Below are 25704 nucleotides of genomic sequence, written 5' to 3'. Positions count from 1 at the left end.
GAGAGGGAGAGAGAGAGAGACTTCTCCACTCTTGAACACAATACCGGACATTCTCCGGCTATAACCTAACCCCAATAATCCTTAATTTTCTTTCGACTTTTCTTCCCTCCAGCTTGCCCAAAGACCGATTGTTAAAAGGAAAAAGGTCAATCGACGGATTGTGCGATGCGAGCTCCAAGCACCATGCTGATTGATTGAGTTCCAAACACCCAACCATGGTGGGGGTACCACACAGTACAGGCTGTGCTCTCTGTCGTGAAAGACACATCAAGGTAAGAAAACAAAGCTATCAGGTTTCTCTTGACCAGCCCATTTATCGTGCATCCCTGCTGAGAATACCCTCCCGTCTCAAAATGCTAGTGCGACGAGGCGGTTCCCGGCTGCTCCCAATGTCAGCGATACGGCCGCGACTGTCCAGGATACCGGCGCACCTACCGATTCCAAGATGAAGGCCCCAGTCTCGCGCGAAGAAATCGCTCTCTCCCTCGCAGACGAGGTCGCGCCCAGAATTCAGCCGTGGCCACCCAGACCCCCGCTTTGACAGTTGGAGCTTCATCTCCACATTCACGGCAGATCGAGGCGCTCGGACCCGTCGAGCAGCCCGATGAAGAAGGCGCCGGGGTTGCGACGGTCGTGCGTGATAGCGCTATTGCGCTAATGCGTCGGCACTCAGCAGCAATCGCGCTGGATGAAAATATCTCGCCCTCGCTAGTGCGCAAGTCGTTCAAGGCCGCCCAGCCACAGTTGTTCCTGGATTTTATCAGTGCATCGTTCCCCACTTTGTACTTTCATAATCGGTTCCGCGCGGGTAGGGAAGGCTTTGCCGAGCATATTGTTCTGAATTTTGGGCAGGATGCCTATCTTGATTCGGCCATTTGCTGTTTGAGTTCGGTTTATTTGGCGCATCTCACGCAGGATCCTGTTCTTCTTCGGACTAGTCGAAGGATGTATGGGGTCTCGCTGGGTGAGATGGTTCGTGCTCTTTCAATTGCTGATCAGGCCATGTCTGATAATATGCTTTGTGCTTCTATGATGCTCAGCGTCTATGAGATGTATGCTCAGACGAGCCCTGATGCCTGGGTTGTGCATTCCGATGCAGTAAGAAGACTTATGACGAGTCGTGGAGCCGGTCGGCACAAAACAGGATTTGGAAAATCCTGCTGGATTGCCTTTCGAGGCTTTCATGTTGCTACGGCTGTCTACCAGGGGAAACCTTGTTTTCTCGATGAGGATGAATGGCAAGATTACGCTCTTGAAATGATGGCTGAAGATTCACAAAAGCTCGGTGAGTGGGCCGCATATGCTGTCATCTCCGACAAAGTCTTCATGGAAATCGCCAAGTGTCCTCGATATCTTAGCGAAGGAAAGTCCCTTCTGTCCAGCTCCTCCAAATCAATACAAGCCGACAGTGAAGATCTTATACAGCGCATCCAAGATACTTCTCGCCGACTGTACATTTTCAGTTCCGAGCTAAGAACCTGTATCAGCGCTCATAGCCAGCGCCAACAAGGTATCATTCGACGCCCAGGTACCTTTGTCGGTCCCGTCCCCGAAATTTTCCCGGAAACCGGTCCTTCGCTGCTTCTTCGTGGGGCAGAAAATATTCAGGGCACTCTCCGTCAGCTGTGCGATCATCTAGAAGGCAGGCGACGTTGTCAGATTATTGAAGTTTCCTCCCCCGGGTCAGGAACGAGCACTCTGAGCGATGGAAGTATAGACACACCTTCACCGCCTCTTAGTTCTGATACCATATCATTGCCATTCCGAATATATTCCGAGCTTGGACGTGGTCCATCCAAAACCTCGGACCGAAATGACCCTCGTGCAGTGATCTGGTTAGATCGTGTTGCTTCATCGATGGGGGTGATAGGGACCAAACTGATTTCGGAAAATGTGAGTCCTACGGAAAGCATCGAAGAAGGCGCACAGGGTGGTTTGAGGGGGTGAGGTACTAGATAACCAGTTGATTCAGCGACGATTTGGCATTGTAGCAGGTCCCCATTTGCCCTTACTATATCTGCATGCATTTACATACGAATTTTGTAATATCCATCGTTTTCTTTCTTTTTTTTTCCAGTTTTTTTTTTTTTTTACTAGTGTCGTCCAGTGTGATACATTCATATTTATTTTTACAGTTCCACCGAATCACATTTGTTCATACTAGTTAACTACCGACATTCTTATCATAGGAAAAGAAAGACATCTCTAGTAGTCCAAAGACTCCTCCAAAAGATGCCTCAGCTCCTCCTTCTCTGCTTGAAGCTCCTCGCTCAAATTCGGGGCTAGCATCAGCACACGCTTTTGCGGAATAGTCCCCTCAACCAAGCCATCAAGGTCCGAATATTTGAATCCCAGCCCCTTCAAACCACGCGGTTGATCACCCAGTTTAAGCAAGAACTCGGCAATGGCAGCCCCAAGAACCTCACCCGCGCTTTCGCGCTTTACATTTGTAATATCCACGCCAAATGCTTCAGCAGCAGCCAAGTGACGGTCCGGATTTGATGCAGCCGTGAACCTAAACACAGCGGGCGCGGTTACGGCGACGGAAACACCGTGGGGAATTATTGGGTGATCAACCTCGTAACCGCTGTGCTTGTAGCCAGGGTTCTGACTAGAAATCGGGTAACTCATGCCATGGCACAGGTGTACACCTGCATTACCGAACCCAACACCGGCCAGAGTCGCCGCGAGAAGCATGTTGGACTGCGCCTCGTGGTCATCGGGGTCTCTCACGGCGCGAGGAAGATACTTGACTGTGCTGCGCAGGGCTTCGAGGGAGAAAATATCGGAGATAGGGTTCGCACCTTGATAAGCAGGGCGATTGATGGGATTTGTGGGGCGTGGCGTGCGCTCGTTATATGGGATTGCGGTCCACGACTCGAGTGAGTGGCAGAGCACATCAAGACCGGAAGCAGCGTGGACCGCCGAGGGCATTGTACGAGTATTAAGGGGGTCACAGATTCCCAGTGTGGGCTTGAGGGCGCGGTGTGCAATGCCCGTCTTGGCCTTCTTCTCTACCAGGTCAAAGATGGCTGTTCCGGTTGTCTCGGAGCCTGTGCCTGCGGTGGTGGGCACTGCGACAAGAGGGAGCAGCGGTTTGGTCACTGGGAGGCCCTTGCCAAGTGGGGCGTTGACGAAATCCATAAAGTCGGCTTCCGGAAAAACGGTGTACAGATTCATGAGTTTCGCGGTGTCAATGACAGATCCGCCACCTGTTGAATTTTGTTAGTTGGGCTGAGAATACCACCCCCACGAGTCCTGTATACTAGTACATACCGACGGCAAGGAAGGCGTCGGGTTTATACGGCTTCGCAAATGCAATAGCTTCTCTAATACTGTGACGCGTCAGGTTAGTCAGGGACACAAATGTTTTGAGTATCATTTCAAAATAATCAGCACCTACGAGCTGTCCTTTGGCTCCGTCCGGACCTTGTCAAAAATGGTAAATTGAATGCCCTCTCGCGTGAGTCCTTCAACAGCTTGCTTCATGGCATCTAGTTTGGCCACATTGGAATCGGTTACGATGCAAACTCGCTTGGCACCCATGTTTGTGAAATCCATGCCGACCTCCTTGGTAGATCCAGGTCCAAACCGAATACTGGATGCGGCCATTTCAAAGGCATACTCCTTTTCGCGCGAAGGATCCACGGGAGTGGCCAGATGACGACGGACATTTTTCAACATCGACGGAGTCTTGTGGTGGTGGTGATGATTGGAATTGGAGTGGCAAGGGCAATTGGGTGGGTGGGTGTATTGCACCGTGCGCAATAGATTCAGCGCGCGGTTGGCAGCCGACGGGGCCACTCGAATTGCAGGTGCGACCATTGTTTCCGCAGTTTTTGAACAATATGCGTTGGAAATAATCCCTAAATGTTAAGCAGCGTTTATGAGAGAGTTGTAAGATATGTAAAAGGGAAGTTGACACTCGAGTGGGAATTGGAGAAGTGGAGTAAATGCGGGGGAGATTTGTGTGGGTTAAAAGCCTTAGTCAGTTCGGTCTTCTGGCCGAGGTACAACATTGAAATGATACTACTAGTAGTAGTAGGTAACTAAGTAGAATTCCAAGATTTAATTATAGTCCAGGAGTTAAGTAGATATCTTGGTTCAATGAATCATATCAACTAATCAAAACGAAAACTTGCTTCCTCTCAACTTATTCCATGGTAATTCTTTCAAATGTTGATCAATTCGTCCGTTAGCAGCCGAGGCATTTCGGGAATGACATCAGATTCCCCAATATTGAAATTGGAGAAAGAGAAATACACATATACTAAGGTTACTAGGACATCTGGAACCTCGGAAAAAGATTTGGTGTTCGGAGAGTAAATCCATTCAATGTTACTATCCTTACTACTCGTGTTCCGTTCAACCGACTGTGGAAGCTCACAAAAGTTCCAAAAAAAAAAAAGATTTTACTACCAGTTGACATGATCCCCATGGCCCCAACGTATTTTCAACCGTCAATCTTTCCCATTATAAACGTAAATATTCAAGGTCCAACTCTTACAAGGATCCTTTCAACACAATGTCAAGACCAAATCGTTCGAAGCATCGCGTACGCGAATACCACTGCCAGCAGGGGGGGAGCCATCTCTCCAGGATATTCCCGGCTGTGATGGCTCCAACACAACAGAGTGACCCCTGAACGGATCCCCAAATACATCTGACAAATCGTACCACACTTTCCCATCACCGGACAAGTTATACGCAAATACAGTCAGCGGCGAACTTGTCAATAACCCATTGGGCGAAGTGGAGATCTTGATCGCAATGCCACCACTCTTGGGATCGTGACGAAACGTCTCAACATAGCGCCCGTTTGGCCCGGTCGTGACTTCTGGCCCAATAACACTGCCGACGGACCAAATGTAGATGGGGAAAGGGCAGTGGTTGTTGATCACCGCTTGGCCGACACGTAAGATGGCGGGCGATGTACTTGATTCTACCCAGGGCACAAACGACTGAGCTGGTGACGGAAAAGCGCCCCAGGGAGTATCTGCCCCATCTTTCTTTGTTTTGGTGCCCGGGTGGGAGGCTGCTAACGTGGCCAGAGAGAGGATTTCAAAAAGGTTCGAGAGCTTCATCACGATAATTGTCTAGTAGATTTCCCTTGATTCGTGGGTTTCACTTGACTGAAGCTTCCAGATGTCTGTGGTTAGAAATTTGGCGGGTGGGTTCACTCCAAGCTTTATACTCGCATTTGTCTGTTTTCTTGGAGCTTTCAAATCATTCACTGTTCATTCGAATTTGATCTCACATTGTAGAAGGTAGCAACATTCTGCTGCTCCCAAGGTAGTGGTCATTCTAGGGATCTTTCTGGCAAAAGAAGCGCTTGGCGCCACCTAGTGCTCTCATGAAGCACAATGAAGGGATACTCAAGTCATACAGTGTCACAATTGAAACTCCAAATAGACGTTAACAAAGAAGGACCTTGAGAATGTTACACCTTTCGGGATTGATCTTATTGAGCATGCAACCTTGGCTGCGGGGAGATACCCACGACTAAGGATTCACACCTGAACATTCAAGTTACTTGGAAGCACTTGAGGTCATGGCCAACGTTCCGAATGCATTTCTACCATGACCGAAATAAAAAACATTGAATATTGCACACTTAGAGTATCTCCATCTTGCTGCCTTGAAAACATATCTGAATTTTTTTTAGACTCGAATCAAAATGATTTCAGTGCCCAATCACAGACATTATCGATATTGTATGGAGGTGTTGTTTGTCTCCACTCAGTACACCTTGCATCATGAGAATGTGACATCTCACTCTTGGTATCACGGTCCATCGGTCCATCGCTTCGATTTCCCCAGTTTAAAAGCCATGGAATGAGCAAAAGCATGGTTCGTAGTATTTTCCATCATCTGGAATTAAGTCAAATGTAACAAAATTTTGAATACCGATCGGTTTATTTCGACAATTCAACTTGAGTACATCTGCTAGGACTCTTGAACCGCACACATCTGTATGCACACATATAATTAAACATTTGAACGACCGACACTGGTTGCTGCATGTGTGCAAGTGCAAACATTGAACTATCAATACATGTATGTGCATACATGTACATATCAAACATTGGAAGTGTCTAAAAATAAATTATGTCCGAGAAACCGAGAATACGGCTTCCTTGAAGCGCAGCCACTTGAATATATTTTGTTGTCAAGTTGGTCACCTTAACGGCAGTTTCAAAGCCAGTGCGATTCGAAGACAAGAGTAGCAGATTATCCGTCGAGTTCTCCGAGAAAGCCGAGTAGACAGCCCAGGCGTCATAGTCGGTAGCACCATTCCAGCTCATGTAGACCATGGCACCAGTTGAGGTCCGAGTGACAGTAAGCGCAGGCTTCCAGTAAGGAATAGCACTCCACTGAAAGCGGTACCCACGATAAGAGGCAACAAGATTGTTCAGGCCAAACTGGGCGGCAAAGACAACAGTTCCAGCTCCGTCAAATTCTTTGATCTTGGAGATGGCGCCGTAGTCCATGAAGACGTGGCCATCGTCCTCGTTGAGAACCTGGTAGCTTCCCTGACTTACAGCGAAAATGCGGTCATCAGGGTCACTGAGTGAGCGAAGACCAGTGACAGTCTTATTCAAGAGATCAACAGCCAGGCTTACACCAGTGCTGGGACTCTCGCTGTCGTTGGGGCCATTGGCATTATTAAATAAAGTCAGAACCATCCCCTGGTCGGTCTCGTTCCATACACGGATATCATGCTGCCAAGAGAAATTCGCCTTGCCAACCTGAGTAAAGTCAGCCCCATCCTCGCCGCTAACTTGCCACACCACGCTTCCGTTCTCAGAAAGATAATATGCGGACCACGTATGACGGAGAGAGATCAAGTAGCCATTGTTGGTGGGTGCGATGGCATTGAGGTGATAGGCATCGTAGGGGTTATGCCGGGTGCCAGCGGTGGTGCCAGCCAGCTTCTGGTGAGAGGAAGTCAATGGAATCTCATCTTCATGACCAAGTGCACTCCACGAGTTGATAATCTCATTAGTTGCAATGTCAATTTCGTAGAAATGACTATCCAGCATCCAGCCAGATGATGTGCCGCCAATCGAGGTTAGGTCATGTTGAGTGACATTATATGCAGTGACCAAAAGCGTGTTGTTTGAAGTAATTTGGCTTTCATGCAAGTCAATATATGAAGACCTTGTTGAATTGTCCGGAGTGAGGAAGTCCGCAGTCAAGGTAACAGTATAGATCTCTTGGTAGGTATTGTCCAGAATATGAACGGCGCCGTACCTGTAGCCAACATCGATAATCTCGCCAGCCCAGAAAGTAATCACATCGGAGCCATTCAATGTTTGCACCATAAAATTTGAAGTAGTATAGCCGGGGCCTTCGTAGACCAGATTGCCTAGATTGTCGTAGATGAGTGCAGCCTGGCCAGTTGACTGTACATTTCCACGAGGACCTAGAAAGATCAAGCCCGGATCAGTTGGGCCAGTATTATTGATCCTAAGCTTGGGAGGCTTAAAACTACTCGACCGGAAATTCCAGTAAGGCCAGATCGCAGTACATGTGTTCACTGATATCAGCAGTAAACTGCTGGCAATATACCACCAAGAGGTCATCGCTCTCCCAGTAAAAAGCAGGAAATAGAGAACGGTAAGATAACTTATATCAACAAAACTTCAATAGAGACCGAAGCAAGTACATGGTGGATTTCCTTTTGCAATTAACATTTGAATGATTCATTTCAATGCGAAGAGCTCATGTGGCATCTCTTCTTTGATGGACATGAGACTTGAAACCTGGTGATCATTATCGGATTTGTGTCGGCAATGAGTAGCCGTGGAGAATCCACTCATGGAGAGAAACAGAGAGCAAGTGGTGGATGGTATGTTGGAGTTTTCTTTTGATCCATGGGATGAAAAGCCTCCGGAAGTTTGCAGGGACAGGATTGACCGCTTCCATTGGGCGGACCACCGGCGCTGAGGTCTTTATGCACCCTCAATTCGAAACATATTCAAATGTTGCCATGAAATATTATCCGATCAACACTTTCGCATGTTCACTCCTCGACATGTATTCATCTCCCCATGGAAGCCGCCGGTGGTCCGGAAGGTCCGGAATAAGCCCTTTGCTCTGAAAAGGCTATGACCTGGCTGCACGAGGAAGAAAGATAGAAGAGTATCCTCAATTGGCGAACATTGAATGTGGAAGATATTCCAAGGTTACTACTAGTAGCTTGTTAGCACCTGAACTTCTGTAAAAGCTCAAAGTAATTCCGATGATTAGTCTAATCTGCGTCAACAAGCACAAAGTCAAACGACTCCCGATCTCCACATGTGCAGGTCTCCCCGTTGAATATCTTCTTCCAACCTCGGCAACACTTCGAGCGCCACTCCAAAAAGCATCTTGACATTTTTAGGAACATTCAAATATAGCTTCTCCAGATGCTTAGTAGCTATAGCTCGCTGTTTGGGATTCACTTTGATGCTCATGACCTTGCCACTTCTTTTTTGACCTTATGCGAACCAGATACTTGAGTATCCGCCCAAAGTGCATATGTTCAGGATTTTCTTGGCATCACTTAGAGCGATGAGAATGGAAATGCATTTTGCCTGGGCTGGATCCACGGCTGTCAATGGAAGCTCGTTTTTGGCACTCAAGTGTTCTCGACTGCGTGGATATGTCCTGGCAGTACTTAATATTTGATAGGGGCTTTCTTCGAAAATTGAAAACAGATATGTTGAAGGAAGGGTCGCTGGTTGGACTATTATTTTAATCCGCATCAATTGATACGTTTGAACTCACATTCCTCAAGCTTGGCGATTCCAAATTGTGGAACCATATAATGACTCTGAGTCTCTGACATCCATGGATTCCGACTTTGTACAATGTAACACAGTGGCATTTGCAAAATTTGCAAAATTTGCAGTGAGTGACATTTCATAGTGACATTGATTGCCCAGGTGATTGATTTATTAACATATCACCATTTACCAAAACCTCGAGAACCTTGAACGACCACTTGGGTAATGTGGGAGGGCTTTGCCAACTCGACCACGCCTGGCAGCACTTGAGGTGCCGGTTATTGAAGGGGCGCCTTCATTCCATGTAGCAGGTAGTATGTATCTATTCATGGTCTTGAACTAACATTTGAGGGCTTAAATTCCCAAATAGAAAAGAACCCAGTCATATAGTCCTCTTAGTTCAAATGTTGGGTGTATGGTCTCAAACACATTACCTAGGAAATTGGGTATAGAATTCCTTCGAATCAGTGGCGCAAAAAAGCAAGTCATATTCCAGTGCCAATCTATCTCGCTCCAAATGATCTATTCTTCTAATAACAGAGATAAGCGCGCTTATCTGCGATGTTTGACAATGCAAGTCATGTGCAGGGAGTTCGATCGAATGAACTCGTCACACACATGGAAGTTCGGGGGCGGTGCCCTGGTATCATCAAATGATTCCAGTATCATCCTGGAAGACCATCGTTTTACCGGACGATGCAAATCAGGCATCCAGTAGGCCCTCATTGCATGGATTACTTCTGTTTCATGAAATCTGCTTTCGGCTCAACAAGCCTTGCCATGAATGGAGCTGGCCAGGCAAGGCTGTCAGTGGGATCTTGGTGCACTTCGCCTGATGTGATAAGGTCCACGGTTGCGACAGCGACATAACCGCCAATTGCGGTAAAAAAATGCCACCTTTAAATTATTAGTGCGATTTCAGATTGGATAAGTGATAGGTGTGGGAGTTGCAGAACTCACCATCCGTGAAATTCAAATAAAAATGCCAAAGGTAGACCGACTGTGTGTCGGATTTTAGTAAGGTGATGGCAAGCAAACTCATCGATGAGCCACACGCAGTAACCAAAAACGAAGCAGACTATGTATTGGTGATCAGTCGGATTTTTCTTTCCATTCCTAAGCAGGCGTGGGGGAGGGGGGACATACAGCAGCCAAGAAACGAGAATCGTTGAATCTTCTTCCGCAGGAAAAGATCCGGGATTTGCTGAGGAATCATTTTGATCGTGTATCTTGCGATCAACCACACTGCGAGCCCAAAAGCGACAGCATGCACAATAAACTCATCCATGGCCATGTGCACAAACATCACAATGGTAAACAGGATGAGGAGAATAGCTCCTGTGATCCTGGTACGTTGCGGGGTAGCTTGAAACGTGAGGATCCTATACAACAAAGGCGTCGTTAAGAGATGCATGGACAGCTCATCCGCTAGTGGTTAAAGAGTGTGTCAGATATACGTGATCCGTGTCCAGGGTGGAGAAAGACATACACATCTGGGTGTGATATTTCAAAGTCATGTGGTAGCCAGCGGAGCAGACGCCAACTCCAATCAAACCGCAGTAAGACATGCGGCGAAGACCAGCCTGCTGCTTGTTTCGAAGCTGAACCAAGCCATATATTCCAAAGATCACTGAATTTGGTCATCAGTGAAACGGGTCCTTTCCGAGGTGGCCGAAGTTCGTGGTCAACGTACTGTATATCAAGCTACTGAATGTATTGATGAACTCAGCAACAAACCGAGTGATGACATAGTCCTACTTGGAGAACTCTGGTATTAGAGGCTGAGCGAGCGGCAAAGATAGGCACATGTCCCGATATGGACAGATAATTTTATACCTCTTCGCAGAAGCTAAGACAAGTTAATCGCCGGTCCAGGGATGACTTGGTCTGAAAGGCAAACTTACTTGAGATAAGAGGTTTGTGCGCCCCAGAATGGGTTTGACGAAGATTCCATCGTTCCCTACAATATTTTTGGCGCGTGTGGAATGCCAAGAAAGTTGCGCAGATGGTCTTGACTCTTGAATCTTGAATGAACTTCCAAGGATCAACAGCAACAAGCCCGGCGGTCCCGGCCAGAGCCGCGACCGCCCCAGCCGTCTCAGGCCCCACGTGGCGGCAAAAAGGCCCTTGGACACCTGAATTATCGGGCAAGTAGCAGAATCCCCGCTGAACTAAGCAGAGCAGATTACTAACCATCCCTTTTTCAAGTTAACTAACTAGTTAGTTACATAACTACTTACATAACTACTTACATAACTACTTACATAACTACTTACATAATTCGTTCAAATGTTCATAAAACCCGTTACCCGCTGAGTAAACTGTACTTAAACCATGTGTTAGTTACACTTTCTTCCAATTCATCTATCCATGCTCAAAGAGTCAAGGCACATGCACAGTATCTTGACTGTTTTCCCTATCCTTGATATCTCACAATTCTCATCTCTTTCTTACCTCTTGTGTCACATGGTGTCGAATACTGGTGGCCTGAACATGGAATCAAGAGGATAGCCTCCCTGTAGACACGGAACACTGCCACATCTTCTCGTTTCACATGATCCCCGGACTCTCTTCTGATCCTGGAAATGCCCCGCCAAAAATACTACCAAGTTCCCCCCCATATAAGGAAGAGGTTCGTGGAATGAGCCGCAAAAAGCTTTGGTACTCAGGTGGGCCACGCGAAGAATCCGAGGCCGCCCGAGCTTGAATTTGTGACAAAAGTGGGAGGGCGATGAAAGAAAACAATTATATTTGCCTCGGGAGCTCTGAGAGCTTAAATCTAGCCTGCCTTGGTCTATTCACTAATTTGCATGTTTCTTTGAATTCTATGGGCGCAAGTTGCAATTTGCAGCCGTCAAAGGGTAGTAGTTCACTTTTAACTAAGCGACGCCTTTCAAAACTTCCGCGTAACGCAGACCAAATTATTAAGGTGACCTTGATGTGCCAGAATGTAAAGATCACATCATTTAAGAAAAGTCAGGTTTCCCAAGACCGAGTTGTCGTTCGAACTTTTAAAGAAGACCCTTCATGGCCTAGCATGGGCTACCCCACGCCAGAAGCCGGTACTTCGTGCAGAGCATTCCATGACATAGTCTTTTTTTGGTGATCTCTGGAGTGACTGTATCTCATGGATAGCCTGGTCAAAGCTTACGTCCTACTCAAGATATGGATGAGAGCTAAGTTGCCAAGCAAAGTATTATACCCCAGGTCACAGGTGCTTCCTAGTGAGAGATGGCTAAACGGCCAAACTCTATCACTGCAGCGTGTGCAACGATCTTCCGTTGAAAATCGCATATTTTCCCTTCCTTTTAAAAGCCTCGTCTCTTTTGTCTGTCTCGGCAGTTTCTGAGTTCGAAATCCCCATGAGCTAGCTCATTATGCAGCGACAAGGCCGACCCACCCAGCCTGATGGTCTGGTCATCGAAGCTTGGGGTCAAGGCCTGATGATTGGCAGCCTTCTCATTATGTCTGCTATCACCGTGTCGAACATGAAAAAACACATTCTTCTTCATAAGTTGATTCTAGCTGAGGCAGGCCATCCCCATCTATCCGGACCTAGAGATTTGGCAACTCGCAATTCGCAAAAGCCAAATCGAGTATTCTAGATCGCCAATAACATCTCATAGCTGATACTTGCCATGCCTCATGGTACCTTCATCTTTCCCCATGAGCCCACATACGGCTGGTACTTGTCTGTCACGGCAATCGGCCTCAACATCTCTTGGGCGCTGCACAATGTCATTGCATGGATGAAGAATCGACCATTTCTGTCTCGACGTGTTTCGCGAATTTATATCTTCACCGTTGCTCTCTGTTGGCCATATTGGGTCCTCGAGATATACGCCAACTTTACCTTCTTCAATAATATCAACGATGTATTTGTTCACACTCGACCCCTCGAACCATTTTTCAGGTCAGTATCCCCGCGCTACTCCGGGGCTCAATGTTTCAGAAGCTCACAGGGCCCGTTCAATTTCTTCTATAGAGATCCTTGGTGGGTGTTTACTACCATTTCCCTCTTCTGGACAATCAAACGTGAATACGGCTTCGGCATCTGGGAACTCATCCTCATCAGTCCGCGTTTTGGCGTAATGCTGGTCTCAATGTGTCTCTCCATTGCATTCATTATTGTTGATACATTGAGTGCCTACCAAGTATTCAAGGATACATTACCTATCGGGATCCAGCCTTTTTGGAAAGTAAGTAATTGATCCAGATCAAGCCCACCCTTCCCCCAACGTTGGAACAATCTTGGAAATCATGTTTTGCCAATAGGTACCTACCCAGGCATGTCGACATGGATTTTGGCACCATATATCTAACCATTTTTGTGTTGGTAGTTGTCTTTCATTTTCAAATGCCTCTGTGATACAGTCATTCTTGATGACTTCAAAACCGCTCTTGATCGCATGAGAAGCTATTGGCTACGGAAGCAAGCTACCGATGAGATTTTTCTTGAGAGTCGACGAAGTGGGCATACACCTCAACGAGATCATGTAAGAGACAATGATGATATAGAAGCTGCCCCATCTCTCGTTACGCATCAACTGGTACAGTCTAATAAGTCATTTTCTGTGCCGAGAGTCCTGTTTAGAGAGAATTTGTAATAGGTTGCAGAAACATTCGGTTTTTTTGTTGTCTGTCTTCAGGGTTTCTTATTCGAAATCAGATCATCAGTTCCACATGGACATTACAATGTGTAGGTGTATGTAGGTGTATGTGACATCCAATCAATTGATGCTGTTGCGGGAGTGAAAAGCGGGGGCTTATTTCATCGGTGACAAGATGAGGTAATTCCGCAGCTTTCCCAACGTTGCCGAGTCGACTGGACCTTCCGTTGAATGAGATGTGGATTCTGTCATCTAAGCAGCGTTTACTCATGGAATACTAGTAGATCACAGACAATTCTATAAAGTCCAATTCATCTCCCCAAGTGGTGAAGAAAAACAAAATTCTTCACCAATTTCTCAAGGGTGTGACCGTGTGATCACTCATCTTTCATTCTCTTCTCGAGTCATACGGAGTAGACTATATCCGCAGGGTCCACTGGCTACTAGTAACAGCATCCCACTTCACCTCCGCAAATCCCCATACCAACTTCCACCCCGCTACGCTCAGTCTACAATTGTTCACCTTTTTTTCCCCTAAAAATATCCGGCCATGTCTCTTTCAGCACCCAGCACGGACGTATGTCACTCCAATTCAACTTCAATCTACACAACCTCGGAATTCCCAAGTCATTCCAGGGTTCCAACCCTTGGAAGCTAACCAAACCTACTAGGCCCAAGTCCTCATCGATCTAGAAGCCAGCCCGGAGCAAACCTTCCGCACTTTCACCGCCGATACAGCTTGGACACTTGGAAACGCCATCCGCACCCGCATTCTATCCCTCCCCGACGGACAACGCAAGCCCGCCTTGATCTCCATCGCCTTGGCCACTGCCCCAAGCGCCGGTGGCTCCCTGCACACACTCTTCCAGTCCGTCACAGAAAGCGGAACCATCCTCGATAATGAGAACTGGGTGCGGCGGAAGCGGAACACCGTCCTACGGTGGGGCGTGTCCAGCTGGACGATGCGGCAAAAGGTTGCCTCGGGACTTGGATTTGCTACGAGCGCCGAAGCGATTGAGGGTTCATTTGTGAAGAAGTTTGCTCTTGCGAGTGGCAATGGCGGAGCTGTTGCAGATGACTACGCTATCCATGGTGGTGGATATCCTATCCGTGTGCGTGGGGTTGATGCCATTGTGGCCGTTGTGGTTGTTAGTGGATTGAAGCAGGAGGATGATCACCAGGTTGTGGTGGAGACGATTAACGAGCTTGTTGCGCGGGGAAATTAGATGAGGAAAATGTTGGAACAGGGATGACATAGTATACTTTATAGCTTAGGACTAGGTCCTTTGATTAGAGAATCTACAAGCGTACTATTTACGTGTGATCCCGAAGAGTTCAAGAAGGTAGATGCAGAAGGTATCGTGGTATTTGGAAGAGTCTCAAGACTCGTGCGGCGAAGGATACCAACCTCGCGCAGGTTCAGGAGTAGAAACATAACAAAAATAAACAGATAATAAACTCCATAGGTAATGCCTCAAAAAACGAGATAATTTTACAGTTCGTCATGGTCCAAGGGCTCGTCATCCTCGGGAGGAGAAGCAGAGCCGTACAACTTGCTGGTGATCGGGTAAGCGACACTAGAGAGCTGCTCCTTCTGCTCCTCAAAGTCCTCGGCAGTGGCGGTGGCAGCGTTGTCCTCCAGCCAGTCAATGGCCTCCTTGACAGCGTCCAAGATGCTCTGCTTGTCGTCCTCATCGATCTGGCCACCAAGACCCTCATCGTCGTTGACCTGATTCTTCAAGCTGAAGGCGTAGTTCTCAAGACCGTTACGGGCCTCGATCTTGCTCTTCATGGCCTTGTCCTCTTCGGCGAACTCCTCGGCCTCAGCGACCATGCGCTCAATCTCCTCCTGGGAGAGGCGACCCTTGTCATTGGTAATGGTAATGGACTCAGCCTTACCAGTGCCCTTGTCACTAGCGCTGACCTTGAGAATTCCGTTTGCGTCCAGGTCAAAAGCGACCTCAATCTGAGGGACGCCACGAGGAGCAGGGGGAATGTTGGTCAGCTCGAACTTGCCAAGGTTGTTGTTGTCCTTGGTCATGGAGCGTTCACCCTCGAAGACCTGGATCAACACGGTGGGCTGGTTGTCAGCCGCAGTAGAGAAGATCTGGGACTTGCGGGTGGGGATGACAGTGTTGCGCTGGATGAGCTTGGTCATGACACCACCAGTGGTCTCAATACCCAGGGTAAGAGGGTTGACATCCATGAGAACGATATCGATAGTAGCCTTATCTCCGGAGAGAACACCACCCTGAACAGCAGCACCGAAAGCGACGGCCTCATCAGGGTTGATACCCTTACTAGCCTTCTTTCCATTAAAGTACTCCTCAAGAAGAGCCTGGACCTTAGGAATGCGAGTAGAACCACCAACAAGGACAATATCATCAACCTCAGACTTCTTAACCTTGGCATCCTTCAGCACCTGCTCAACAGGCTTAAGGGTCTTCTTGAACAGGTCCATGTTCAGCTCCTCGAACTTAGCACGGGTAAGAGTCTCGGAGAAGTCCTCGCCATCGAAGAAGGCTTCGATTTCGATACGAGTGGACATCTGGGAAGAGAGAGTACGCTTGGCCTTCTCAACCTCACGCTTCAGCTTACCCATGGCCTTGAGGTCCTTGGTAACATCAACATTGTTCTTCTTGTTGTAGAGCTTGACGAAGTGGTCCATAACACGGTGGTCGAAATCCTCACCACCCAAGTGGGTGTCACCAGCGGTAGCCAGAACCTCGAAAACACCCTGGTCAATAGAGAGAAGGGAGACATCGAAAGTACCACCACCCAAGTCGTACACAATAACCTGGCGTTCGTCACCAGTCTTGTCCAGACCATAGGCGATTGCGGCAGCGGTGGGCTCGTTGACAACACGGAGGACGTTAAGACCAGCAATGACACCGGCATCCTTGGTAGCCTGACGCTGAGCATCGTTGAAGTAGGCGGGGACGGTAACAACAGCGTGGGTCACAGCGTGGCCGAGGTAGCTCTCAGCGATCTCCTTCATCTTGCCGAGAATCATGGCGGAAACCTCCTCAGGGGTGAAGATCTTGTTGACCTTGTTGACCTCAACCTTGACGTTAGGCTTTCCATCCTTGTTGACAACCTTGAAGGGGAAGTTCTTGGCGTCCTGTTGGGTAACCTTGTCGTCAAACTTGCGACCGATCAGACGCCTGAATTAAATATTAGCCACACAATTTCGTCTTTCGTTCCATCAGCAGGTTCTCGCCACTCACTTGACATCGAAGATGGTACGTGTGGGGTTGGCGGCATATTGGTTCTTGGCAGCGTCACCAACGAGGCGCTCATCATCGGTGAAAGCCACGTAGGAGGGAGTGATACGGTTTCCTTGGTCGTTGGTGAGAATCTCAACCTTTCCGTTTTGCATCAAACCGACACAACTTTGTTGAAAGGTTAGCCACGTGTTTTAGTCCGCAGAGAAGAGGCAAAGGGATAACGTACGAGTAGGTAGTTCCCAAATCAATACCGATGACGGTGCCGTATTCCTCGACACCGTTATCTTGAGCCTGCGCGCTGCCACTGAACAGGGCTAAAGGCGCAAGCAGAACCATGAGAAGATAGAAGACGGTAGTCCAAGCGAAGGGCTTGGAGGCGCCATCGCGGCTCGCAATTCCTGCCATTGCGAATGTATGTATAGTGATAAGAAGTTAAGATTCCTTCCAAAGCAGGATCACCCCAAGGGGAAGATGTGAAAAAGAAAAAGAAAAAAAAAAGAAGCTATCGAGATCGAAGCTTCACGCGCGCTTGGTGTAACAGCGCAGAGTTCAACACAGAGACGTGTTGTACTCAATGACCCTTGAAAGTGGGTTAAGGGTATGGGGGGTGGGTTGGTCGAAAGGAAAGGAATGAAGAAGAGAGAAGAGGAAACGGAGCAAAGAGGGTTACTTGTATTAAGGGTTCGAATAGCGCCATGCTGTCCTTTTCAGTGGACGCCGTTCAGGTCACTCCTCGCGTGGTGATTGGTGGAAGGTGGTTGTTTAGTGGGTCCGGGAACCAAGTAAAATAAATAATCGAAATTACTAGAAAACGCCCTGATACACTATCGGGTACGTACTTGAACACGTACTGTATGTAAGAACAAAAGAAAAGAGGAGTAATAATGGCCTGGAAATGAAGTACGTAACCCTGAAAACCCCCATACATACACGAATCCTTATCCGTTACGACAATTCGGGGTATGCCGATTAGAAAGCATGGGCCCCCCAGAACAGGGATCGACAGAGCCGCAGGGACTGTGCAGAAACCCTCTTTACCCAGCAATGGGTAATACTGTAACATTCAACATGTTGGACATGGCAAGATTTAATTCAACCTAGGAAGATACTCATTGAAGATATCTAGACGAACAAAAAACCAGACCACCCCATAGTCAAAACATTGAATATTTACAGTCCTCTCTTATGAAGGGCATCGGGGTCTCTTCCAAGGTTTCCAAGGGTTGCTAATGCTTTTGCTTGAATATCCCGAGATCTATTCCAACAACCCAGCCGCCACAGTCGACCCCCCGGCGCGCAAAACAATCCTAGTCGGTGCCTCGAGGGGAACTGCCGTATCCATTTCCACAACCACACGTGCCACCGTACCCGGAGCCACGATCTTAGGCCGCTTCTTGATAGGCGCACCCGTGGCTTTATCCAGAGTCGCAACCAGTTTGCTGATGCGACCTGGAACATGTAGACGACCACGGTGTACATCCACGAGCATAGGCATCAGATGTTCAAAGGCCAGAACCTTGGTAGTAAAGCTGGTGATGGTTGGAATAGGCGAAGATGCACGGCATACTACATCGCCCGAGCGCAAGTGTGTTGGGTCGATGTTTGCCAAGTTCAACACAACATTTTGTCCGGCCACAGCCCATTCACTAGACTCTCCATCTACCTCCAGACTGCGGATCAATGCTGTCTCTCCACTGGGCATGGTTAAGATTTGGTCTCCCACTTGTAAGCTGCCAGCATCGAGACGGCCAGATATCGAGACCGGATTTTGCACGCCGCCACGGAAGACATCACCGATCGTCATGCGAAGTGGCTTGTCAAGCGCGTGTGTCGAAGGTTCCGAAGTCTCCAGTTCCTCAATCAATGTCTGGCCAGTGTACCATGATGCGAGAGAGTCATCGCTCCGTCGGCTAATGTTGTCTCCTAGCACACCCGAACATGGGATGAAAGAAATGTTTTTTTCCTGAAATCCAGCAGTTGTCAAGAATGATGAAATTTGTTGCTCAATCTCTTCGAATCGGGACTGGTCCCATTGAACAGTATCCATCTTGTTGACAGCCACCACAATCTTCTGGACGCCCATGCTGCGCACTAGTAAAGCATGCTCTTTTGTCTGGCCCTTCAAGCCAGATTCGAACTTGCCCACGCTAGAATCGATTACCAGGACCGCAAAGTCGGCCTGGCTAGCACCGGCAATCATGTTAGGGACAAAATCTCGATGTCCCGGGGCATCGACAATGGTAAACGCCGTGGTTTCAGTCTCGAATTGGTTGGTCGCGATATCGATTGTAACGCCCCGTGCACGTTCCTCTGATCCCTGATCTAACACCCACGCTAGGGCAAAAGAACCCTTTCCGATCTTCTCCGCCTCTTTGCGATACCTATCCAATGTACGCTGGTCTATCGCTCCCTGGTCTGCCAATAATCTTCCCATTAATGTGCTCTTTCCAGCATCAACATGACCTATATCGCGATCAGTGATAATTCCAAAACTGCCTTATGACGAGAATATTTTACCAATCACCACAAAGTTGGCAGACTTCTTTCTTGTGGACTTGTTGTATTCTGCCAAGACATCCAAGTTCTTGCTCTTGACGGTCACTTTCTCCTCCACTGTGAGGTTATTCATGCCCCCAGCAAGATCACCTTGGTTCTTCTTGTTGCCGGCTGCCTTGGAGACAGGAGTTTGGGATTTAAATCCTACACGTCATTAGGTGAATGGACTTCAACCCTTTCTGCGAATCGCCAAACCTTTAGCTGTATTTTGTGCATTGAGCACTACATCATCGGGGCTCGGGCCTGCAAAATCAAATGGTTCAGCATGATCCTGACCATAAATCTGAAGCAAATCAACGGTTTGCGAAGGTATATGGCTAGGCTCGGCCTTAGTGTATCTTGGTTGATTGCCAACAATTGCACTAGCAAACATTGAGGGGGATGCGCGTATATCAGGTGCAGTTTGAATCGGCTCCAACTCTTCCTTTATTGCTTCCTTTTCAGCTTGTTCTGCAGGCTTGGATTCAACAGTTGGAACATTGACCAAGGGAACAGGTGGTGCCGGTTTTGGGGGTGAAGGTGGTGCAGATGCAGGTGCAGGTGCAGTAGGTGCAGGGGTAGGAGCAGGCTTTGCCAGTCGGCGCAAACCGCCAAGACCATCCGCAGACTTCGCAGACTTCGCAGACTTGCTTGCAGCGAGCCTCTCGCGTAACGAGACCTTTGACTCAACAGGTGGCCGTTCTGACTGGACGGACTGCGAAGCCTCTGGTGGAGAAGACGAGGTGTTCTCCTCCCTTTTCTTGCGGGCCGCAGCCAATGCAGCCAATTTGGAAACTTTACCGGCTTCAGGTGCACCACCCAACAGACCCATTCGAGTATATAAAGGTTCTATCAAGATATCGGCCTTTCGATGAGGCGGAATATTGAGCCAAGGAGAATCACGAAAGAAATCGGCAGCCGAGAAATGCGCAATCGGGGGCGAGATAGGCGCCGGAAATCCCGGGACTGGAAAACCAGTTAGAACATTTGCCAATACTTCAAATGGTTGGAGTCAGTCGCGGAGTCCTAAATGTTTGAAATGATCTGCAAGTCCACTAGGAACCTGTTTAAACACACCTTTTTATATACCATTTGACCATCTAAGCATTGAATGCCGAGCCCAACCATACAACCGTGATATTCAGGAAACAAATAAACCGTAAAGCTTACCTTTAACCTCGCTCTTCTGCGAAGTGGTGATCGTCTGCGGCTTCTTTGCCTCCTTCTCCTTCTTGCCTAGAAACCAACCACCAATTAGAAAATGCTTTGAACTCCTTGAATGACCCAAGCAAACCCCGATAGACAAACTCATCACGCAAAGTTTCTGAAGTTTGGCAATAGGTAGGAAAGGTAGGAAAACAAAAAGAAACAATTGGATGTACCTCGTAGATAATTGACCGATTTTTCTACATCGTTATAATAATGCCAAAGCGCCTCTTGGACTTCGTCTTTCGTGGCGATCACCGGCGAGGTGCCCGCGCGGAGCTGGGAAAGAACATCATCGGTGCACCGTTGCAGGTGTTCTTGTTCCTCCGGGTCGGGTGAATCATAACCATCGTCCGAATAATCGTCGTCGTCGTATCCGACATTCTTCACGCGGTGTCTCGACATTTGGGCGGTGTTGGTTGGCGGTCAGGCTCAAAAAAGGCTGTGAGCTATGGTGCGGAGGGGCGGTGGGGGCGGGGTAGTCCCAAAGTGCTTTCTCGGGGTGTGAAATTTCAAAACAGAAAAGGAATGGCCAGGAGTTCGTGGCTGCAAAGTTCGAAGGGCCACCGAATTGGAGGGGTTTCTGTTGCCAGGAATGGCGTGCAAGAACAAGTAACGAGGTCTGTTACCAGTCAACATTTGAAAACACCGCGTTTTCTCTTATGACTAAAGCTATACCATACTAGGACTAGCGTGGATGCGTATTACTCCTAAACTTCCATGACGTAATTCAAGACAAGGATAGTCATAACACTACTACTAACTACTAGTTAACTAGTAGTAGGCAATAGAAAATATTGAGATTGTATGTATTTCTGTATTCGTAGTTTAAGTAGTAGGTCCTGTTTCCACCAAAAAGGGTACTAAGAACGAGAGGTCGCCAAGTCAGACCGGGAGGGGTTCGAATCTATCGTAATGGGCTTCCACCAAAGAAATCACCAGCTCCAGGTCCAGAAAAGCTACCATTACTCGGGGTGAGGGCGATGGATCGCCGGAAAGCCTGACGAGGAGTGCTGGGAGCGCTTATCGGTGCCGCATTAACGGCGGCACTGTTAGCGGCGGCAGTAGCTGCAGCAGATACAGCCGCAGCAGTAGCATCGGGGGTAGAGGGGGTGTTGGTGCCGCTGTTCTGCATGGTCACGGCGGTGCCGGGGCGAGAAAGAACGGTCACAGTCGCATTCTTGGGAGGAGGCCGGAAGCCAAGTTTGGATCCTTCACGGAAGATCTCTTCCAGCATCTGGTTGGCCACGCCTGCGTCCTCGTACTCCTGGAACTTCTTCCATAGACGCATGGCCATGCGCGCATCTTCGATGGAGTCGTGACCCTGGATGGTTTCTGGATTAGGCTCTTCTTGGATATACTCCTTGAACACGGCCCAGGCGAGGTAACGGAGACTCAGTCGCCGGTTCTTGCCGGGGTGGAAGAAGAGATACTGGGTATCAACGGTCTGCGACTTGGGCACTTGGATGTTTATTTTGCGGAAGTCGGAAGCCAGACCATGGCCCACGAAAATGCATCCCAGATTGAGAAGAAGCCATAGCTTCTTGTAAGCGGTCTTGAGGGGCACGAGATTATGTTCACTTGTTCGTGGATCCAGATCACCGGGTTTGATGCCAGAATACTGTGTGACATAATCGACAATCGGCTCGCGAATGGTGATGTAGTCATCGATGAAGGGCACGCCTTCTTGGATCCCCGAAGCACGTAAAACAGAGACTCGAGCAAGGCCGCTTTTGTTGGGCCGAACAATCTCCTGTGAGCCATCTGCCTTGACGTCTATCTCGGCCTTCTCGAGATCGACAAACTCGGTGTCGAGCGCAACAGGCGTACCAGGCTTAGGTTTCTCCTCTTTATCAAGGGCTTGACAAGATTCAACTTGCTGACCATCATTCGATGATGTTCCTCGGAAGAGTAGTGTGGTATCGAGGGCATTCTTCCATGAGTCATCAACAGCATGGCGGGGATCTCGTGCTTGGAAAGCTAGCACACAAGGCTGTTTCCAATTCTGCGTAAAGCCCAATGCTTCATCGCGCTCCACTTCGGCAACTAAAAAGTCATTGAACAAATGCCATTTACTTGGCTCTTGGGGTTCTTGCTCTGAAACAGCAACGTTAACGAAGGACACCAAGTGCGGCTTTTGATGTTCTGCAATATCAATTTCTGCCACAAGGCCAACCAAATCATACACTGCCAAGCCGGAAGTTTTATTCTGAATTCTGAGGGTAAGATCTTCGCCTTCGAAACACATCACTTGACCATTCTCAATAATTACTCCCACAGCGTCCGGCAACCATCCAGGCATAGCCCATAGCCTGCGGCAGATGGGATTGGTTGAAACTGCTGCATTGAGAACCAAGACCAGAGGCATCCGGTGTACAGTCTTTCGAATCATCACCTGCTGATAGCGTCGGCAGTAGTTGCACCACCCACGATTCTGTGTTTCGCGTTCAATGCTAGCGCGTAGGATATTGGAGAACCGGAAGGCCGGGTTGCGACGCGCTTGTTTCATGTCCATATTTGGATAGAGAAGCTCGTTGGCGAGAGAATTCCCAGGGCGAACAGTCTCATTCTGACAAAACATGCACCGGATCGACTCGGAAGCAAATGTTGAGAGCCGCTGATCCAGCTCTTCGGAATTGGGCTGGATAGTGCGGAAGTCACACGATACTTGAGTCAAGAAGAAGCGGTTCACGGCTTGGATGGCGGTAGAAAGGGACTTGTTTGTGAGGTTTTCTTCCAATAATCCCATGTTAGAAGCCTCTCTGAAGCTACTGAATAGTTTTAGTAAATTCGTTGCTTGGCAATTCTGACCATTTGCTTTTTCCAGCATGTCAAACAGATAGCCCAGCTCGCACAACAAGCAATATTCAGAGATACAAGAGCCTGCAGCATGGTGAAGGGCAAGGTTTCGGAACAAAGGGATGAACTTGAACAGTTGAAGGAGAGAATTTGTGAAGGAATTGGCAATGTGGGTTTCCAGGCCAGAGAATTTGGTCTTGTTATAGAATCTATATTCAAAGTCAGTATAAATTCCACGGGTATTCTGGCGAAGAAGCTCTTACCGAAAGTCAAAATCGTCAACGCCGAAGCGACTATATTTGATCTCAACATTGCTGTATTTAAGCAGCGGATCGTCGTCACTTTCTCCATTGATCTTGGCCCCCGCCAATGCCTCAGCCGCATCAGCGATTGAACCATCGGACTTTGATTTGCCATGATCCCGAGCCTTTTCGCTCAGGAACTTAGGCGCGATGAGGGCTGGCTCCGCTGTCGCCAAAGCGCGGGTATTCTCGACCTGGTATCTGCGTGTCTTTCGTGGATTTGGAGCGCCATGGCCCACCTCCGCCGGACGCAAGTATGGAAGTAAGGATTGATCAAGTTGTACGGGTGGGCTACCAATCTCAAATATGAGGTGACTGGGCCATGCCGAGAAAAGTCGATCGTGATAATATGGCATTCCGATCATGTTCAGTGGGGTTTCAGGGGACCAGTCAACCGCTGGTGAGCGGGCTGGCACGTCTGCAAGCTCTGTTTCTTTGCTCATCTCATTGAAGTGGATTTTGGTCGGTGAGCCCCAAAGATGAATAGCACATTCTGCGTCGTTTATAGCCAAAGCTTCACCCGAGGGTGAAATCTCAAGTCCCAACATCAATGTCACGTTGGCTTGTCGTAGATTGACAGCATTTGGGTTCATCAGGTCTACAACTTGGAGTTGCCCAGTCTGCGACGCCACAAAACTCGTCGTATGTAGCTTCGGATGCATCCGTACATATGCCGCACCAGCATGGAACGGAATTGGAGGCAATGGAGTCAGTGTCTTCAAATCATACACATTTGCCAAAGGGTCCACTATTGATGAACCAAGTTGTCGAACCGAGAAACCACAAGTAACCAATAAGTCATTTCGCGCGTCCATGTCATTCACAGCAGTGCCGTGGGCCTTCCAAGACTTGACAACGCTGAAATCCAACAAACTGAGGGCATTAATGGAGCCGTTATCTGTAGCCGCACAGAGATATCGACTCTTCTTCATGAGTGTATAGTTGTGCTCGGTGGGCAACTTGTCGACAATCGTACCCTTGTCTATGTCGATCGTAAACATCACACGCTGGCAGCCAGCCACCAAAATTCGATTTGTCTGTGCAGTGAAGCTCATGCATCGAAGGTCAAGCATTTCATCATCGGCAATATGCCACTGCGTCAAACCGCGTCGGGTAATCATATGCACACTTTTCGACGACAATGAGATCACACCGCGCTCATGAAAAGCAATTTGTCGGACCATCCCTTCAGCGACCGGGTGCGCCCGTACAGAGGTATATCGTTGGAGTTCGGGTCCATAGAAAGAAGTGATGCGGCCCTGATGAAAGAGAGAGAAAAACGGAAAATCAAAGCATTAGTTGACCTTTCAAATGCTTCATGTCGATCCCAATTCTGCTAGATGGCAGCACTATAGAATCAAACTCACATATTCATTTCCCGCCCATAAAAGTTCCATAACATCATCAAATGCCACCGCCGTCGCATTCGTGGGCATGCCATGCGGACTGGGCGGTGGCATCTGCATACGCGACAGCTCATCCCAATCAGCTTCCATGATGGCGGTCCGCACTAAAGGTTTGGACCCCAAAAGACCGTTATAGTATTGGCGTCGCCGGTAGGGAAATTGCTGTCGAATCCAACAGGATTATGAAGTGTGCCCTTCACCCTCGTGGGAATACGCCAAAGCCGGGCATCGTCTGCGAGGCAAGGACGCGACTGCGGGGAAGGTGGGAGCTATTGGGCAGCCAGACTGGTGAAGGGCCTGATCGTCGTATATATAGGGTTTATAATTAGGCGGTCGTATTTTAGCTGGGTATATGTAGTAATGACTGCTTTAACCTATGCCAATGCAAGACTGAGGATCAAGCCGTTGAAAGTGCGAGGCACCTGCTGTCCTCCGCCTGGCGACTTGTTGCGGGACTGAGGTGTCGACTTTGTCACGTGGCGACGTCGGCGCGCTTGTAGGTCACGTGAGGAACGAGATATTCCAGATATAGATTTAGTTTGGAGACTGAAAAAGAAAAACCTCCACTGCACAGATGTGTTCAAGGGTTGGAAACATTCAAAATTTCAGTTTGGAATTTATTTCAATGTTGGTATAGTTTCAAGGAGATGTTATTCAATGTTGAGTAAGTTCTAAGGTTGGCAGCCCGTCCAAACATTTGAAGAAAGATTTACCTGGATGCATCGCATTCAAGTCCACAGGTAGATTCCAGGGGTGTATTCTTCAACAGATCATGACCTGGAAAATCTCAAGGAAATAGACCTCAATTGATTGGGAAGAATTAAGCATTGATTCGAGCGACATCGTGC

General features: G+C 48.3%; 9 protein-coding genes across 9 annotated transcripts; 2 read left to right on the top strand and 7 right to left on the bottom strand.

Moving 5' to 3' along the window:
- Nucleotides 1-215: 215 nt before the first annotated feature.
- On the top strand, nt 216-1947 carry N7466_007939 (Zn(II)2Cys6 transcription factor; the record flags this gene model as incomplete). Its single annotated transcript, XM_057167328.1, has 2 exons — nt 216-272; nt 361-1947. The coding sequence occupies 2 exons, from the start codon at nt 216-218 to the stop codon at nt 1945-1947; spliced, it is 1644 nt and encodes a 547-aa protein (XP_057020369.1).
- A 258-nt stretch (nt 1948-2205) lies between these two features.
- Nucleotides 2206-3825, bottom strand: N7466_007938 (hydroxyacid-oxoacid transhydrogenase; the record flags this gene model as incomplete). The annotated part of the gene is made up of 3 exons (XM_057167327.1): nt 2206-3212; nt 3277-3335; nt 3404-3825. 3 exons carry the CDS (start codon nt 3823-3825, stop codon nt 2206-2208), a joined length of 1488 nt encoding a protein of 495 aa, XP_057020368.1.
- A 692-nt stretch (nt 3826-4517) lies between these two features.
- N7466_007937 (Bys1 family protein) lies at nt 4518-5084 on the bottom strand (the record flags this gene model as incomplete). Its single annotated transcript, XM_057167326.1, has 1 exon — nt 4518-5084. One exon carries the CDS (start codon nt 5082-5084, stop codon nt 4518-4520), a length of 567 nt encoding a protein of 188 aa, XP_057020367.1.
- A 1011-nt stretch (nt 5085-6095) lies between these two features.
- On the bottom strand, nt 6096-7586 carry N7466_007936 (arylsulfotransferase family protein; the record flags this gene model as incomplete). The annotated part of the gene is made up of 1 exon (XM_057167325.1): nt 6096-7586. The coding sequence occupies one exon, from the start codon at nt 7584-7586 to the stop codon at nt 6096-6098; it is 1491 nt and encodes a 496-aa protein (XP_057020366.1).
- A 1919-nt stretch (nt 7587-9505) lies between these two features.
- On the bottom strand, nt 9506-10725 carry N7466_007935 (ceramidase; the record flags this gene model as incomplete). Its single annotated transcript, XM_057167324.1, has 7 exons — nt 9506-9668; nt 9732-9849; nt 9918-10199; nt 10261-10401; nt 10465-10525; nt 10608-10620; nt 10676-10725. 7 exons carry the CDS (start codon nt 10723-10725, stop codon nt 9506-9508), a joined length of 828 nt encoding a protein of 275 aa, XP_057020365.1.
- Nucleotides 10726-13931: 3206 nt separating this feature from the next.
- Nucleotides 13932-14607, top strand: N7466_007934 (DUF967 domain protein; the record flags this gene model as incomplete). The annotated part of the gene is made up of 2 exons (XM_057167323.1): nt 13932-13958; nt 14053-14607. The coding sequence occupies 2 exons, from the start codon at nt 13932-13934 to the stop codon at nt 14605-14607; spliced, it is 582 nt and encodes a 193-aa protein (XP_057020364.1).
- A 266-nt stretch (nt 14608-14873) lies between these two features.
- Nucleotides 14874-17013, bottom strand: bipA (Hsp70 family ATPase KAR2; the record flags this gene model as incomplete). The annotated part of the gene is made up of 3 exons (XM_057167322.1): nt 14874-16545; nt 16609-16773; nt 16835-17013. The coding sequence occupies 3 exons, from the start codon at nt 17011-17013 to the stop codon at nt 14874-14876; spliced, it is 2016 nt and encodes a 671-aa protein (XP_057020363.1).
- An 850-nt stretch (nt 17014-17863) lies between these two features.
- Nucleotides 17864-20754, bottom strand: N7466_007932 (putative translation elongation factor EF-1 subunit; the record flags this gene model as incomplete). Its single annotated transcript, XM_057167321.1, has 5 exons — nt 17864-19071; nt 19126-19308; nt 19360-20109; nt 20314-20379; nt 20526-20754. The coding sequence occupies 5 exons, from the start codon at nt 20752-20754 to the stop codon at nt 17864-17866; spliced, it is 2436 nt and encodes an 811-aa protein (XP_057020362.1).
- A 502-nt stretch (nt 20755-21256) lies between these two features.
- On the bottom strand, nt 21257-24946 carry pan2n2 (poly(A)-specific ribonuclease; the record flags this gene model as incomplete). The annotated part of the gene is made up of 3 exons (XM_057167320.1): nt 21257-23357; nt 23412-24709; nt 24818-24946. 3 exons carry the CDS (start codon nt 24944-24946, stop codon nt 21257-21259), a joined length of 3528 nt encoding a protein of 1175 aa, XP_057020361.1.
- Between the last annotated feature and the right edge of the window lie 758 nt (nt 24947-25704).

Source organism: Penicillium verhagenii (genome assembly GCF_028828195.1).
Source record: "Penicillium verhagenii strain IBT 33310 chromosome Unknown utg000007l_segment0_segment0, whole genome shotgun sequence".
Classification (NCBI taxonomy): domain Eukaryota; kingdom Fungi; phylum Ascomycota; class Eurotiomycetes; order Eurotiales; family Aspergillaceae; genus Penicillium; species Penicillium verhagenii.
The sequence above is the reverse complement of the archived record's forward strand: the minus strand, read 5'-3'. Positions and strand labels throughout refer to the sequence as shown.